The sequence below is a fragment of the Cnephaeus nilssonii genome (assembly GCF_951640355.1).
Source record: "Cnephaeus nilssonii genome assembly, chromosome: 1".
NCBI lineage: Eukaryota > Metazoa > Chordata > Mammalia > Chiroptera > Vespertilionidae > Cnephaeus > Cnephaeus nilssonii.
Genome location: NC_137072.1, coordinates 68,682,296 through 68,700,666, shown reverse-complemented (window position 1 = coordinate 68,700,666; position 18,371 = coordinate 68,682,296). Strand labels below are relative to the sequence as shown.

Genomic DNA, 18,371 nt, shown 5'->3' with positions numbered 1-18,371 from the left:
TAATTAGGATGTTCAGAGTAGGCCTCACAGGCGGTGCATTTGAACAAAGACTGGATGGAGGGAGGGGCTTGCTCTGCAGATTATCTGGGGAAGAGTTTTCAGACAAAGTCCCTGAGGTGGCAGCATTTCTGACATGCTCGGAACAGCACGGAGCCCAGAGTGGCTGGAGCGGAGGAGGGTCATGGCAATAAAGAAGCAAGGAGATGGGGTAGGGCCGGGGGTGGGCCCTGTAGGCCAGGGTGTGGACTTTGGCTTTTAGTGTGAGCCACCGCAGGGTTTGAGCAAAAGTCTGGCCTGACTTTTTGAAAGCCAGGGTCAGGCAAGGAGAGTTCTGCCTAATTAGGTGTTTCTATTAATTAAGGGTTACTATTCACCTTATACATGTAAATTTTCATGCCTTTCAAATATGGTGTACAAGGTTTCATTTTCTGCTGCTCCGGGCTTTACAGGAAGATGGGAAAACTGCGGACATACAGACATACAGATTTTCAGGGCAGGGCATGAACGGCCCTAGAAAATAAGCCCTGGAAATTTTCATGGTTTGTCTAAAATCATACGAGCAGCCTGGCTGGTGTTGTTCATGGCTGAGTGTCAACCCATGAACCTGGGTCTCAGGTTCAATTCCAGTCAAGGACACGTTACCTCAGTTTCAGGCTTGATCCCACACCAGTTAGGGCCCATGTGGGAGGCAACCAATCAATGTGTCTCTGTCACATCGATGTTTCTCTATCTCTCCCCACTCCCACTCGCTCTAAAAAATCAATGGAAAAATTTCTTCTGGTGAGAATTAATAATAATAGTAAGTAAATAAGTAAATAAATAAATAAAATCATACAACCAAAGCAGAGGCAAAGCCAAGCCCAGGTTAGACTATCTCCCGGGTTCCACCCAGGCCCATTCCACTAATCTGACCCCAGAATGACTTATAAAAGTTTTACTTATGTATATATGTATGTATTTATTTATTTCCAAATCTTTGCTATCACTTTAGTACTAAATAGATATAGAGAATACAAAAGAAACGGTGAAAGGATAAACACGTGGCTGTGAGGACCGTTTGCAGATTGCGCCCAGCAGTCTAAATTAAGATTCACAGCCCTGCGCTCTTCTCTCAATGGATGGCAGCCTCCCAAGGCCCTTGAAGAATCTCCCGGAAGCTTCTGGATGTCTGGCTGCCTTCCAGGCAACCTTCCAGCCAGGGCTGGACTGTTACTGTATGGCAAGTGTGGGAAATGAAGTAGGTGAGGGTGCAAATGCCCATGCCCTCCGTGCCGTGACCTGCAGAATCCTGTGCCCCACCGTAAACAGGGCTGTTCCCAGCGAGTAGTCTCCTATGGGAAGTGATATTGTTCTCCAGCTTCCTAAAGCGATGAGGCTGTAGTTTGGGAGAGGATTGGATGCTAATGAAATGGAGTTTGGGGCTTCCTCTGGAGGGTAGGCGTTTGCTACCTCTTCCGTGAGAGCAGCAGCCGACATGGTTCTATGTTAATAAATGAGGCTTTTGCAGTTGAGTATGCAGTCATTGAACAGCGTGTCAATCAACAGGAAACACTACACAGAAATTGTCCAACAAGTTTAGGGAATCTACAGGAAGTGGCCAGTTCTGCTTTGTCTTCACCTGAGCCTGTTAGGTTTTTATAAACAGCATGTCTTTCTAGCTTTCCTGACGAAAAGGACTTGAATAGATGAAAGTAGTTCTATTTAGCACCTGGCTGGTACTCTGAAGATTAGAATGATCAGTGATGAATTCCTGAAAATTGTGTTTGCAGACTCATAAAGTTCTTAACCATCTGAAGACTGTTGGGGGACTGAGTGTGTTTCTGGGTGGGCAATCGGTGAATTATTCCCCCTAACCACAGTCTGCTCTGCGTGTTCCCAGGAAGGACTACTCGGGGGAGTACACCATCTTCCTGATCCCTTGCACCGTGCCGCCCACACAGCCATGGGTCGACCCAGGAGAGAAGCCTTTGGCCTGCACCGCACACGCCCCGGAAAGGTAGGGAAATAGTGTCGATCTTCATTAGTAATAAATTTGCCTACTGGATAACAGTTACTTGTAATCCCAAAACCAATTTGGCTGGCGGCAAAGGGTTAAGGAGGGTGCTTTCATGGTCATTTAAGAGCATGCACATTGGCAAAATGTCGAGTCCCCTGACACACATTCCCAGCTCAGGCTGAGCAAGGCAGTGGTCCGCGGTCGGGTTTCAGCTCCCATACTATAAACAGGTGTCCTTCTCACAGTCTGTTTATTGCCATGTTTGAATTTTTGTCATTTTCATGGGTGATTTCCTTGTTTAAAATGTCTCCCGCCCAACCGGCATGGCCCAGTGGTTGAGCGTTGTTGAACTATGAACCAGGAGGTTGCATTTAGATTCCCAGTCAGGGCACATGCTCGGTTGCGGGCTTGATCCCCAATAGGGGGCGTGCAGGAGGCAGCTGGTCAATGATTCTCTTTCATCAGTGATGTTTCTCTCTCTCCCTTCCTCTCTGAAATCAATAAAAAATATATATTAAAACAAAAACAAAAACACAAAACACTTAAAATAGCTCCCAGGTAGAGTGCCTAAGACTGTGATGCACCTTGGGGATGTCAGTGTGACTTTCAATACTGTTGCCGTGAGTTCTATGTCAATGAATTAACAATATGTACCAAGATGTCTTTAAGCAGAAACATGCATAAGACAAGTCAGGTGTTAATCAGTTGATAACCATGTTGGGCCCAAGGCTGCAGGAGCTCTGTCCTGTATTCCCCTCCTCCTCCTCCCCCCGCCGGGAGCAGGGTCAGTGTTCACTAACTCAAGTGTTCACTGTGACTTTATAGACCATAATTACCACAAATAAAGAGAATCAGCTATGCATCAGCTCATACCCACCTCAGACCTGAGACTGAGTCGTATCTATGTTCATTCATTCGACCAGTACTTACTCAGCTCTTACTATGTGCTTCGCTCTGGCCAGGACTTGAACATTCTAGTAGGGATTAAAGGAACCTCTGCTCTCAGGCAGTTTATCGCCCGATGCCCCCTTTCTAGGAGCGGAGCAAAGTGAATTAGAAACATTTCTAAGAAAAGATGCTGAGGACAGAATTTGACATTATTATGAAGAGGAGACAATTTGGAATGGCTTTCAAATTAAGAGTCTGAGTTGGCCATTGGATTTGGTGATGTGGAAGTCATTGACAACAAAGGGCAGGTTCAGTGGACTAAGGGAAATAAAGCCTGATTGGAGTGGGTTCAAGGGAGAGGCAAAAATGTGGGGACAACAGTGAAAAACAGTGAGTAAAGGACGTCATAGGATAGGGCCGTAGCTAGAAACATGAGGTGTCAGTGGAGGTTTTATTTGTGTTTTAGGTTGGAAACTATTTCAGGATGTTTATATGCTGGTGAGAATGAGTCTATTGGTCTGTGATGGGGAATTTGATGGTGCTGTGAGAGGGGGAAATCTGCAGAGCCAGGTCCTGGAGTAAGGCAGGGACAGAACCAGGACAGGGCTGGCCTTCACTAGAAGCAGAGAGAGCTCATCCACTGAAAGAGGAAGGCAGCAGTCCGTGGAGACAGGTGGAGGGGGACTCGTGGATGGGGAGGGTAAGGAGGACAAAGTGGATATTTGATTGGATCTATTTTCTGCATGAGGAGCTCTGAGGTTTGGGAAGAGAGGAGGAAGTATTTTCTCTTATGATTCTCTTACTAACATTTTCTTTCTCCACCTTGCTTTGTTGTAAGAATAGCGTATATAATATATAAAATGTACAAAATACGTTTTAATTTTTTTGTTATCAGTAAGGCTTCCAGTCAACAGTATGCTATTAGTAAAGTTTTGGGCGAGTCAAAAGTTACATGCACATTTTCAACTGGGCAGATGTTAGCACCCCTCCCCACATTGTTCAAGGACAATTATATATACACTTGCAACACCTCACCACAGTTAAGATAGTAAATATACCTATTTCCTCCAAAAGTTTCATCATACTTCTTTGTAATTTCTCCCTCCCATCCCACCCTAACTGCGGGGGCTGACCAGCAGACCCTGAGTGAGGGATGAATGGATTACTCCCACACAATGTTTTTTGTGAAAGAGAGGGCTAAGGGACTGCCTGGCTAAAGGAACCAGGCAGCCTCGATTGCCTGCCTCGTTAGGCTTTTATTGTAGCAGCAGTTTGAGATAAAGTTTATCTTTTAGATACAATCAGTAGGGTAAGTAATCTTGGGAGGACACATGTGTTTGTAATGTCCTTTAAGCAAGGACACCCAAAGATTAAGCATAAGGATTCCAGTAAACACCCGGGAGTCTGCTCGTGCACAGACTTATTTGGAAAGGTCAAGGAATCATTAAGGGCCCCGCCTTTAGCACTCACCTAAGTCGGAATCCCAATAAACAGGGCAGGCGGCCTTCTGCACACTCCCCTTTTCTCAGAATGTCCTCCTTACAAACTTTCCAACCAAGTCTCATGTTTCCCAACACCTAACCACTCCTTATCCTAGGTTCCCACTGACCTGCTTTCTGTCCCTACAGATTAGTAGCTTATATTTCTAGAAAGTTCTATAAATGCCACCATACAGTACACATTCTTTCTCTCTGGCTTCTTTCCCTCAGCATGATTATTTTGATCCATTCATGTGTTTGTGTATCGGCATTTTGTTCCCGTTATTCCTGGATTGTAGTCCATGGCATGGCTATGCTACAATTTGTTTGTTGATGTATGGGTTGATGGACATTTGGGTTGTTCCCAAGTTGTGGCAATGATAAATAAAGCTGCTATGGATATTTATATATATGCCTTTATATGGACATATGCTTTTTATTTCCTTGTGTAAATACCTAGGAAAGGAATGGCTGGATCATGTATATTTAACTTATTAAGGAGCTGCCACACTGTTTCTGAAGTGTTTGCAAATATGTAACAATGTGTGTACATTTCCCTCATGGGTGTGTCGGAGTTCTAGTTCCCTGCGCCCTGGGGAAAGTGGTCAGGGAGGTCCTGGTGTGGTTGCAGGATTAATGAGTGTGTGTAGAAGAAGAGAGCTGGAAAGAGAGGAGGTGCTAGTTAGAGAAGTGAGGAGTTTGAAAATGAGATTTGGGAGGTGGTGCAGAGTAGGACTGTGAAGTATGGGTGTCTTCAGAGAACAAGCTCTTTGGAGGTGAGGACGTCAGGAACTGGGAGGCTGGGGTGTTAGATGGTTCATCCATTTGGAAGCTGAAATCACCAAGGTGGGTGGCAGGAGCGATGCTAGAGAGCACCATAGTCAGCCAAATGTGGGAGGGAAGGTGACCAGGAAAGTGGTAGTTGGATGCAATGAAGGGCAAACGTGAACTATGCTGGGGAATCTTACTCATATATTAAAGTTTTTAAATTGTGAAATGTTTTAGATATTCAGAACACCATACATAGAACATATATAAAACCTCAAGAAATAGAACATTACCTGATGTGAATTGGCAACTGCAATGAATTGAATATCCCCTGGGCTGTGATACTGATGATGAAACGAATTATAATAACTACCAGTGATGTTAATGACCAGGTGTGGAGTGTGGACTAGGTGGTGGGCCTGCACTAAGCTCTTCATGTTTAATTCTCACTACAGTGATTCCCCACAAGACTGACACTGTTTTTTCCATTTTGTAACAAATGGAGTCAAAGAAAAAAAAAAAAAAGAAATAGAGCATTACCCAGACCTTTTAAGTACCCTCAGTGCCCCTTCCAACTGCACTCCCTAAGGTAATTGCTAGCCTGAGGCTGTATTTCTCTTCCCTTGATTTCATTTATGGTTCACCTCATATTTACTTTTATGTGGTTTTACCTGGGGTTTCTTTTTAACTCTATATAACAATGTCAGCCCTGGCTAATATGGCTCAGTTGGTTGGCGCGTCAGGCACATACCCAGGTTGTGGGTTCCGTCCCCAGTTGGGCCCCATGCAGGAGGCAACCAATTGATGTTTCTCGCATCGATATGTTTTTTTCTCTTTCTCTCTAAAAATAAATAAATAAATAAATAAATAAATAAATAAATAAATAATAAAAATTAAAAACTTCAGACCATATGAATTCTCTTTGCAGCTTTTTTTTCCTCAGTGAAGCATATGTTGATTTATAAGTGAATCTACATTTGTGTTGGTTCATGTAGCTGTGGTTTGATTTTCATTGCGTTAAGGTATTCATTGTAGGAATATCCCATAACTTATTTACCACTCTATTTGGCTTATAATTCCAGATTCTCTCTATATGTGTCTTTTAGTGTATATGGGAAAGAAGTCTTTCTCCAGGGTAGGTGCTGGATTTGTGTGTGTGTGTAAAACAAGACAGGAACACTGGTGTGAAAATGGCAACAGGAGCCGAAAAGACACCAGCCCATCTGCAGGCTCAGTGCTGTGTGGGTGAGGGGGGCTGCAGGGGAAGGTGTTGTTGAGTATACTGAGGCTTCGGGTTGGAAATCCTTCCCATTATTCCCAGAGTGACTTTCTCCCTGGGCCTCACCTGCTGTGGATCATCTCTATGGCTCTATGTGGATGCAATAGAAGTGTAACACAAAAACAATCGAGACAGACTCAGGGAACTCGGGCTTAATTCAAAAGAATTGTGTTTCATATTATGCCTAATTTTGTGAGCTCTGTCAAACATGCTAACCTTATAAATCATCGTCATCATCACCATCGCGAGTCCGTTGTTCCTTCTACTTAATCAATAAAGATTTATTGAGTGTCCTATGTCCCTGGCACGATGTGGATTCTGGTAATACCACTATTAACAAGAACAAATGGTTTCCCTGAGTCAGATATATGAGCTCTTAGTGCAACTAATGGTTATAGCAAAGCTGTTGAAGTAGGAGCAGCCCTGGCTTGTGTGGGTATCTCCTATACCCCAAGTTCCTTCTCCAACCCTTTCAAATCTACCCACAGAGCACCTTCGATAAAAGTAAGGAGTAGTCAGATGGGCTCTATTGGAAGAGCAAAGCATTGAAATCATCGCGCATGCGTTACTCTGTAACAAATATGAGTCTGGAGCTTGGCTAGCATTGAAGATACAATGGTGAGCAAATAGATATGGGCCATGAAGTAGATTTCAGTCATTTAGTGACACATTTCACCAAAATATTAAGCCATGATCAGTACTACAAAAGAAAACTAATGAAGTTCCTCTCCTATACACAGCTCTTTACTCAGTGAATATTTAGCACCTGCAACAACGCGCTGTTCACAATCCTGAGAAGGGTGGGGAGGGGAGTACAGCTTCAAGGACCTTTGCAAAGTTGAGCGGCTTTCAAGGAGCTCTTGTTTCTCCCACTTTTAGATTCCTGATACCCATCGCATTCCAGCAGACCAACCGCCCTGTGCCAGTAGTGTATTCTCTCAATACTGAATTTCAGCTCTGCAATAATGAGAAAGTGTTTCTGATGGATCCCAACACATCTGATATGTCCCTGGCAGAAATGGATTACAAAGGAGCCTTCTCAAAAGGTGAGTTGTTCCCTTCGCCTGCACAGAGAGACCGTGGCTGAATGCGAGAAGTTTTCAAGTAAGCCCCTGGACCAGCATCTCTGCTCATCAGCTTTCAGTCAACTTGCCAGTGAAGATTCCCTCGGGGGGATGCCAGGGCAGCCAGCATCTAGTCAAAGGAACAGACCCGTGTTCTTCCTTTATGTCATTTCACAATCAGATCGCACGCTTGGCAGTGTAGTTATTGGCAGTGTGGCACTGTGGGAAAGCACTGACTGGTCTGAGTGGTAAGAAGACTGGGGTTTCCTACCAGATTCTAACACACTGGCTCTGGGCAGGTTGCTTTATCTCTCAGTTCCTCAGAGAGATTGCAACCTGACCCCCACTGCCTGCCAGCTTCAAAGATATGCCAAACGTGTATGTGCTCTCCATCATGCTTCCTCTGCTCAGAATGGTTCCTCTGCCCCCTCCTTGCCCCACACATGGTTCCCTTGACTTTTTGAAAGGTTCTCTCTCTCTCTCTTCCTTCAGATCTCTACTTACACGTTAATCTTCTCAATAAGCCTTTCCCTGACCACACAGGACAGTCTAACATAGGCCTTCATAGTTTTCATTTTCACAGAACACTCTTCAGTTTTTATAGTACTTGTCACATTTTTAGTACTTTATAATATACACTAGAGGCCCAGTGCATGATTGAATCATGCACGTGTAGGGTCCCCTACACGCTTTCGATCTCGGGGGAGCTGGGTGCCTGTCCGCTGGTGCACCAGGCCTTTCGAAAGCCTCCGGCTCGGCGGAGGCTTCCGAAAGGCCTGGTGCCGGAGCAGACAGGCACCCAGCTCCCCCGCTTTTGATGGTCCGCGGCGGGACGTGAGCTCGCTGCCCCAGAGGTCCCTTCTGTGCCGCAGCACAGCCATGGCACAGACGCTGAGCCAATCGGCTACCCTGGCAACCCCAAGTCCCGCCCCCTGCGCCTCCCGCTGGCCCAATCGTGGGCATAGCGGAGTGATAGTAATTTACATATTACCATTTTATTAGGTAGGATTACTTCCTTATTTATTGCCTTTCTCAACCAGTAGACTGTACGTTACTTGAGAACAGAGATTGTGATCAAATTTGCACAACATACCAGCAGTGCCTGGGTGCTCGATAAGTATTTGTTGAATGAATAAACAAATTAAACAAGATCTGCCTTTCCTCTCTCAATTATCCCTTCTGCCTTTTTCTTACTTTTAATCTTCTCCTCATATCTGAAGTTTCTCTCTCATCCTAAAAACACATCCAAGTCCTGCCCTTAACAGGAAAAAAAATTCTCAACCTTACCTCCACTTCAAACCTTCTTTTCTTTGGGGAACTTCCTGAGGGAGCGGTGAGCATACACTGTCTCCATGGCCTTTCTTCTCAGGCAGTGCTCCGGCCACCCATTGCAGGCTGGGTCTGTCCCACCACCGCGCAGAACTCTCTCTTGTCGATGACACTTGGCTTCCTTTGCACCAGCCTCACCAGACACGGTCTTGTCTCTCTGACCACTTCTCACTCTCCTTCCCTAGGACTCTGTTCTCTGCCCTGTGTGTGCTATTGTCCCCATGTTCTTTGCTTGGCTCCTTCTGTTCTCACTCAGTGCTACCTCTGGCCATTCTCATGGCTTGTCCCATCTGTTTACTCTGAACCTGCTGGAGTCCTACTACTCCACAGCCATTCCACAAAAGTTGACCTTATTTCTGATCTCGCCTGAGCTTCATTCCTCACTTCCATGTGCAATCTGACCACCAAGCCTCTCCAGTGGATGTCTTTCAGACACCTAGCAATGTCTAGAGCTGGACTTACCTCACTCCAAATATGCTTCTCCTCTATCCTCTGCCCTGCTGACAGCATCCCCATATTCCAGGTGCCCCAGGAAACAACCTCAGGGTTATCCTTCCCTTCTTCACCTCCCCATCCCATCCATCATTAAAATGAATGGAATCCAACTCCTAGACATTGCTTGAATTCACCCCCATGCCTCCCAGCTATAGTTTAGATATCTATCACTAGAGCATTAAAACAGCCCTTATCTGATCTCTGTGACTCAAGTCTCTTAGGCTCCTCCATTCTGTTTTCTGAAGCCCAGATGTGTTGATATTATGCCCAGGCTTAAAACCTTCCCGGCACCAGGAGTCTGTCTTCACAGGAGCCTCTCCTGCTGGAGCTTCTACTCGTCCTCCAATCCAGTCACTCTGACCTACCACAGAGCAAATGATCTGGACAAGTGTTTGGAGTCGGACAGATTTGTGCTCAACTCCTCTGCCTCATGTCACAGAGAGGAAAACTTGGATGAGTTATTTTATTTTATTTTATTTTATTTTATTTTATTAATATATTTTATTGATTTTTTACAGAGAGGAAGGGAGAGGGAGAGAGAGTTAGAAACATCAATGAGAGAGAAACATCAATCAGCTGCCTCCCGCACACCCCCTACTGGGAATGTGCCCACAACCAAGGAACATGCCCTTGACCAGAATCAAACCTGGGACCCTTCAGTCCACAGGCCGACGCTCTATCCACTGAGCAAAACCGGTTAGGACTGGATGAGTTATTTTAAACAGGGATAATAATTGAACCTATCTCTTTGGGCTCATGGGAAGATGTAAATAAGACAGTGTAGCTGAAGAACTTGTTGCCACATCAGGGACTAAGTGCCCGGGACTCATACCCTTCCAGCATTCAATATTTTTTACTGGAGTTTCTTTCCCCTAGAATGCTCTCCCTGCCTCTTCCTTCCATCTCAAATGCTCTTTCTGACAAACACCTACTCATGTTTCAGGATTATGCTCAAATATTCTTGTTATATCCTTCCACACCTCTCCCCAGGCAGATTTCTGTGCTCAGCAATATGCTTATTTAACATCATGTACCTCCCTCTATTGTGGTTGACAACAGCATAGAGTTGTGGTGGTTGATAGTGTAGGCTGTAGAGCCAAAGTACCTTGACTTTGAATCCCACCCTCACCACTTCCTAGCTTTGTGACCTTCAACAAGTCACTTAACCACTCCGTGCCTCGATTTTCTCATTTGTGAAATGGCCAGTACTACATGAGTTCTTACATGGGAAGGACTTAGTTCAGTACCCAGCAAATAGTATAAGCTTGATAAATGTTAGCTATTTTAGCAATTATTAGCTATTATGACTGTTCTCTCCGCTACATCTCACTCACCTTTGTATCCCCTGCACATAAAAGAGTGCTTGGCACACCTTAAAAGCTTAATTAATACATTTTGAATAAAAGAAGCACATGGATTCAAAAAGCTCTTCATAGAAAGATATTTTTGTCTCTAAGAGAGTGTGTTAAATCCTTTTTACCCTTGACATTTCTTTCTCTTTAAAGTCTGACCTAATTAATGCCTCTCAATCTTTCCAGGTCAAATCCTTTATGGCCGAGTACTTTGGAATCCAGAACAAAACCTTAATTCTGCTTACAAACTCCAGCTGGAGAAAGTCTATCTGTGTACTGGCAAAGATGGCTATGTGCCTTTCTTTGATCCCACGGGGACAATCTACAATGAAGGGCCACAGTATGGATGCATTCAGCCAAACAAACACCTAAAACACAGATTCTTGCTGCTGGTATGTAACTGTTGATGTGAAAGAGATGACACTTGAGTAGATTTTCTCAGCTCTGAGTCCTGTCTAAAGCTAATAGAACTCCACTCTTTATTTGTGTCATATATATATAGTTGTTGCTTCTCTCTGATCAGCTGAATTCTAGTACATATCTGATGGTATGGTGGGTAACAGACAAGCTATTATTAATGTCCCAGGAAAAGGAAAGTCTAGACCAGTGTTTCTCGAGGTGTGGTCCAGAGACACTGAACATCCTCAGTACTCTTTCAGGGAGTCCACAAGGTCAAAACTACATTCCTAACAGTATGATGACACTTGTCTTTTTCACACTCATTCCTTTATGAGTGTAGAGAGCATGAAAGGTTTATCGATATGATCTCAGATTCCACATTGTAACTAATATTTTTTAAATTGCACTTATCAACTTATTGATAAAAGTTGTTGATAAAAGCTATTGAAATATTCTTCCCTTTAAACTGCTTAGCTGTGTGAGGTCATTTTCTTCATATACATCAGCCAAAACAACATAGCACAATTGACTGAATATAAGAGTTACGAGAATCTAGTTCTTTTCCAGAGATTTGCAAAAATATAAAGGAATGCCAGCTCTTTTTTGGGAAGGTGGGGGTGAATATAGGTATTTTCTCTAAAAAAATATGTTACTTATGTTAATATGTAATGCCATTTTAAAAAGAATTCATAAATAGTATTTTTTTATTTTTCAGTGTTAATTTTAATACAGTAAATACTGATAGATACAAACCACATAAACAAAAGACTTTTGTGGTCCTTGATTTTTAAGTGTATAAAGGTTTCTGAGACCAAATAGCTTGAGAGTTATTTGCCTAGGATACCCCGCTCTCTGTGTTTTGAGATCACAGAGGCCACCAGGTGTCCTCCCTGGAAGAGGGTGGTGGTGCCCAGAGGCGACCCAAGGAGAGGGCTTCTGCTGTGCATTCTCTCCTTACCCCAACCCAAGGCAAGTGAAGAGGACCTTTCTCTTCCCGGTGACTGCCGCTTGCCAGTCCAGTGGTCCCATCTTTCTAACTCTCTCTCTCTTTTTTTTTCCCCTGAAAATCTAGGACCGCAGTCAGCCAGAGGTAACCGATAAGTACTTCCACGACGTGCCCTTTGAGGCCCACTTTGCTTCCGAATTGCCTGATTTCCACGTGGTCAGTAGCATGCCAGGTGTGGATGGGTTTACTCTGAAAGTTGATGCGCTCTATAAGGTGAGTGTGATAAGAAGAAGAGAAGCAAAGGACCAAGGCCACTTTAAAGGTTGCAAAAGGAAGACATCATCTGTGGACTGTCAGTTTCTTTGTACAGCATCTTGCTGGCATGTCCTTTTTATTGTTGTTAAGCTTATCATTCACCCCAAATTTTTACCATTTACCTCCAATACGACAAAGTAATGGTAAAATTATTTAATTTGCATATAGTCTCTTGTTATTGTGTGCATCTGGGTGCCTACCATATTCTAGTTTTTCCTAGTTAGTTTTTATATTACCTGCCTTCTGGGCTCTATTTTCACAAGCATGTGGAAAACATTTAACAAAATCATAAACACAATACAATAATTTAGAATGGCAATAATAAGTAATATTTGATGAGCAAAAATACTCTAAGTCCCAGTAATAAACAAGAATTTCCAAGATCAAATTCTACTTTTTTTCTGTCTCCAAATAGTAATCTATGACCTTAGATTTTAGAAGTGTTATCACTCTTTGGAGGTTAGTTCAAAATCATGGAGGGTTTCAATGGGGCCAGATGACATGGCAATAAAATACTTGATGGTATAACCACTCAGGGGATGTCCAGGAAATATTCAGATTTAGCAAATTTTTGTCAAGTATCTGCTTCTTATGCACAGAGTAGGTGTTTAGTGAATAAAGTATCTGCTTATTATGCACAGAGTAAGTGTTTAATGAATATCTGTTGACTAAATATTTTAGCTAAAGTTCATCAATAAATAGTAAATCAGCATAACAAACAATTAAAGGTCCCTAGGAATTAATGTGGTTATTAATACTGTTACTTCTCTATAATCAAGGAAGACCAACAAATCATAAGCATTTACCAGCTACAGAGAAACAAATTCTTAGGACTAGTCTATACACAGATAGACAAAGAGAAAAAGAATGTGAATCGCTGGACCAGGATCACCCTAATTTAGAAATAAAATGGAATCCATAAACTCCATAATATTTGCTTGAATTCTCTAATGGTAAACACCAACCATTGCAAATGCCTTTCTTGAAACGCATCACTTGCATTGATCTATCGAGGCTCATGGTGGCAACTGTCTTTCCGTTTCCTTTTGTCAGAGGTCGTCCGTGGGCAGCAATGACATGCTCGGTTTGTCTCCCGCTTTCCTCCTCCTGCAGGTGGAAGCAGGACACCAGTGGTACCTCCAGGTCATCTACATCATTGGCCCTGACACCCTCTCAGGGCCCCGGGTCCAGCGCTCTCTCACAGCCCCTCTGAGGCGCCACCGAAGGGACCTGGTGGACCCCAGTGGCCGGCTGGCCCTTGCCGACTCCCTCATCTACGACAATGAAGGGGACCAAGTCAAGAATGGCACCAATATGAAGTCCCTCAATCTGGACATGCAAGAGCCCGTTGTAGCTGCCTCTCTGTCCCAGACAGGGGCGTCCATTGGCAGTGCGCTCGCCGCTATCATGCTTTTGCTTCTGGTGTTCTTGGTGGCTTGTTTCATCACCAGGAAGTGCCAGAAACAGAGGAAGACACCGCCCACAGAGGACATTTTGGAGGAATACCCTCTGAATACCAAGGTGGAGGTGCCCAAGAGGAGCCCCGACAGGGTGGAGAAGAACGTGAGCAGACAGTACTGCACCGTGCGGAACGTCAACATCCTGAGCAACGCCGAGGGGGCCTACGTGTTCAAAGGTGCTAAAGTGAAAAAACTGAATCTGGAAGTCAGAGTTCACAACAATTTACAAGATGGAACAGAAGTTTAATGGAGGAGACCCATGTGTATTTTTTTCTAAAAATCATTTTTTTATAAAACGGGAGAAATACTGGTATTTTTATAATCTTGCAGATGAAAAGGGAAAACTATAGCTTTGAGCAGGGGAAGGTACACATCACTTGCATCAACTCACAACTGAGCTACCTCATTCAACAAAGAACCACTAGGACTCCCAGAGTATTGGAGTCGCTGTTTCTGTGGATCCCTTTAGTAGTCTCGGTAGCCACAGTTGCTCCTGGAAGGCTGATCTTCGAAAGCAAGTGTGTTAGTGGTAGGATGGGAGGTAGATGGTTAGGTTAGACTCTCGATTCCAATAATTACAGGCTGTTGTTGTTCCTTGTGATTAAGCCCCTATCCCAGTGGTCGGCAAACTCATTAGTCAACAGAGCGGCAAACCACGGTTCGCGAGCCGCATGTGGATCGCGAGCCGCAGTTTGCCGACCACTGCGTTAGCTGATGCAGTTCCGAGGACCGGGGGATGGACAGTGGCTGATCTCAGAAAGTGGCCTTCAGGGCCTTTGGTTTCCTCCCCCACTTCCAGCTTTCTTCTACTTGGGCTTCTCCTGGGCCTCTGGACAACAGAGTTCAAATTGCTGGCACCCAGATTCCATTCAAAATTCTGCTAATCAGCACAATGTTGTATTTCTCATTGCATCCACTTGACAGCCTGCACTCACTCCATGGCCTCTAATTGCACTTTGCCATTTCCAAAGTCCTTTTGACCTGGGGGGTTCAAAGTGTTCCAGATCCAGGAGAAACCTTGGGCATGGCAGGAGGGGGGGCTGAAACCTACAGAAAGGAGGGGCCTGGCACGCACCTCAGAGCACATTATTGACGCACTGCACCCTAGTCCCAGGGAGATGTCCTTGTGCCCAACTAGTTGATGCTGCATCAAGGACATGTTAGGACACCTTTCTGTCAAAGGATGCTACAAAACAAGGTCACTGCACATGACCGTTTTCTACATCGCCATGGATGCTTTAAAAACCTACCACATGTCCTGCTACCCCAGGCTTTGCCCAGTCCAATAATAGACAAGCCCATGTGCTTTGCTAGCTGTGGGGTTTTTATTGTGCTAGGGTTTCAGGAAAGTGAGTGATTCATTTGAATAAAGCAAATTAGGATAAAGTCCAGGCCAGAGTGAAATCAGTTAATAGATGCCTACTAATAAAATACAGCAGATAAGGTACTAGTACTCACAGCAGATAAAGGCACCATTCCTGGTACCGTACGTATTTCAGGGATTTCTCTTTGTGGGGGTTCTTTTCTGGTAGCTCAGGCACTTATTTTTACCATATCAGCACATGACAAGGCCATAAACACATGGCTTTTAAATGACTTAGTGTTCAAATAGCAACTTAACGATTTTGCACATTGTGTACACACCGCTTGCTTTTGTGTTTCTTTTTGGTTCCTGCCTTATTGCAAAACCATAAGCATGCAGGTCTTAAGCTGGAGACACCATTTCATTATTCTCTTCCTGATGCATGGCATACCATCATCACTGAGCAAATGACAGCGCACTTGCATCGCATAATATTTGTACTAGAATGACCCAAGCTCTTTGGAACATTCCAAACTGGGAACACTTTGGTACTAAAAGCTAGAAAGAACGAACTCTGAAAGGTTTTCGGCATTTTCCAAGCTCCTTGAGAGTAGGACCTGTGTGAGCCATGACTTTGATTATTCAGCAGTGCCTTGCATAGAACAAGCACTCCGGAAATATTTGTTGAGTGAACAGATGACTGGTGTCACAGGTGAGTTATAGAGGAATAAATTTAGAAGCGGGAGGGAAGAGGGTGTGGTGGCAATATCACAAGGGAAAGTAGAGAGAAAAGCAAAATATGAAATCATCTCATTGGAACAAAGAAGCACCAGTTTACGCAGACATGAATCTGGCCATGGTCTTAAGGAGGACTAAACAGACAACTCATCATCGTGCATTAGCAGGAGGTGAGACTGTCCTTGGTCTCCAGAGCAGGACATTTAGAGGAATGTCTGACTTAGCATGCCGAGATGAGTGTAACGTTTTCACGACAGGATGAATTGAGGGAGCCCAGAGCCGGAAACGCCTGCCTGACTGGTCTGGTGCCACTTGAGACACCAGACAGTTTGGGGCAGAATTTATGTACCCACCTCACAAACACCCAGAATTGGTGTCTCATGGCTCCCTGCTCACCAGAGGGGCAGACTCTTCTAACAACCTAGAGGGCTCATGCTAATTCTTCAAGGACAGGAAGCCAGTCATTTGAAGAGCAACTTTGACTTGGCCCTTTATTTATAGTTCCTCATGCCAGATGCTTACACATTAAAGCAACATCTTTCCATTTGCTCAAATATTCGTCCTGCACATCCCCTCCATTACTACCAAACGGGGCACGTGCGTGGGGAGAGTGCAGACAGGTGGCAGGATGAAGCCAGGTGGGAAGCGCTGGAGACTGAGATCTCTGTGGGCCCCTGGCAGCCTCCAGGGAGGAGGTCTTGCATGACCAGGGCAGCGTCCTGTGAAGACCTTGAGGTAGTGAATCGTCTGTGCGAAAGGGAAGCCCTTGGAATAGTCCTGCCTGCCTTCCTCTCAGCCCTTCCCCCCACTACGTACACGTTCCTGAATGCGGTGCTTCTCTAGTGGTTGACACATTACACGGAAAGTGTTAAGAGATGTGAACTTGAGACTGACGCCTTTGATACAGAATTTTTTTATGTCGTTTATGTTTTATACTTCATTTAGGGATCGGATCATTTGGTGGCTGATGTGGGGTTATACTTCAGTCAAAACTCTGCTTTCTGTTCCTGACTTGCTCACTAAAGCCTTGTGTGTGTGTTACTGATCTTTTATAGCATGCCTTTAGGTAAGAAGTAACAAAGCCCCTAGGGGGCTGCTATTTGCTATCACACACTGGCTGGCTGTGAAGGTTAAAAGAAAGAAGAGTCTGCAGCTTTCTCCTGCCTGCATTGTCCCCGGGCCTCCTGGAGGACTCCTGCAGTCTCATTGGTGGATGGGAAATCATAGTGGAATACGTTTGCACAGCCTTCTGACATTCAGGCTCAGTGTCCTGTAAGAATTCATGTGATTCTTGGACACTGCGCACCTGCTCAGACTGAGTAAAATATTTGTGGTGCTGTCAACCTGATTTCTTGACTCTCAAGTGATTTTTGTATTTCCAATACCAATTTGTGTGTTATGAATTTCTGATCTCTTCAATAGCATATGCCACTATATAAATTTGTATTAATAAATGACAGTCTGGTTGCATTTTTTTTTTTTTGCTATGTTCATTTTAGATTATTCATCTCATAAGACATTGCCCTTGAGATGGAAAAAATCCTTTTGCGGCAAAGTTTTTTGGAAAAAGTCCCTCTGAAGGGGTTGAATTTGAGACACATACTAACTGTGCTAAGAGCATGATAGAGAATTACACATATCCAGATAATCATAGCTCTTTTCTTGCAATCAGTTGCAACCCCAGGACAAAGAGGAATCGTTAAAATCTCCATGTGCAATACAATAAGATGATTATTCACACTATATTACCATCAAACTTTCTCAGGACTGTGATCTAGTGTGAGAATGGCTATGAGCTCTTATGCACACACAAAGGTTCATTAAGTGTCCATAACACCCAGGAGATGACCAAAGCACCAAATAATAGTTTATTGGCCTATGAAGGGGAAAATGGTAGAGTTCAAATGGGACTACGCCCAGGCAGTCTTGGCATTCTGCAAGCCTGTGCATTTGTGTGCCTCCCCCCGTGTGGAATTGTTTCATATGAAAAAACAAAAATATTGCCAAGGATGATGATCAGCAGGGCTCTGTTGGCACCTTTTCATGGTACATTAGCAAACTCAGCAAGACTTGAGAACACATGTTTTTATAAAATCTAGGGAAAGGAACCACAACCAAGCCGAGGATTTCCTTAGATGCTGCCAGGACTTACCTTGAGTTTTACTTCCTCACAATTTCCTGTGATTGTCCCATGCCTCCCAGCAGGCGTTAAGCCCTGGGGTGCATTTCTCTGGGGTCCAGGGAGAAGCTGTATCAGACACCAATCTATGAATTGTTAGGAATGGCTATGAAAATGCTCCCTAAGACCTGAGATTTTATAGCTATAATATTTAGAAAACTTGGGAGTAAGTGGCAGAAAACGAGTTCTCATGTAAATTTTGCAGTATCTCACAGATTAGGTTTTTGAAGAAATACTGGGAGCAGGAGAGGGAGACTGTACTGAGAATACCTCATTAGGCTCAACCCCATATAAATTTGATTTTGTAGGTTAAAAATAGTCCTATGTCAGTAGTTTTATATGCTTTAACCTAATATTAAGATGCCAGTAAATGTGGACAAAA

The 18,371-nt window shown here is 44.0% G+C and overlaps 1 protein-coding gene across 2 annotated transcripts in view; it reads left to right on the top strand.

Annotated features, from left to right (window-relative positions):
• FRAS1 (Fraser extracellular matrix complex subunit 1) overlaps positions 1–17,240 on the top strand; it is a 439,997-nt gene extending 422,757 nt beyond the window's left edge. For both annotated transcript variants that reach the window (XM_079772302.1, XM_079772303.1), the window contains exons 70-74: positions 1,880–1,996; positions 7,289–7,455; positions 10,836–11,041; positions 12,121–12,267; positions 13,423–17,240. In XM_079772302.1, the coding sequence (XP_079628428.1) occupies positions 1,880–1,996; positions 7,289–7,455; positions 10,836–11,041; positions 12,121–12,267; positions 13,423–14,016 (1,231 nt within the window). In that variant the 3' untranslated portion in view covers positions 14,017–17,240. The remainder of the gene's footprint in view (positions 1–1,879; positions 1,997–7,288; positions 7,456–10,835; positions 11,042–12,120; positions 12,268–13,422) is intronic.
• The last annotated feature ends 1,131 nt before the right edge of the window (positions 17,241–18,371 follow it).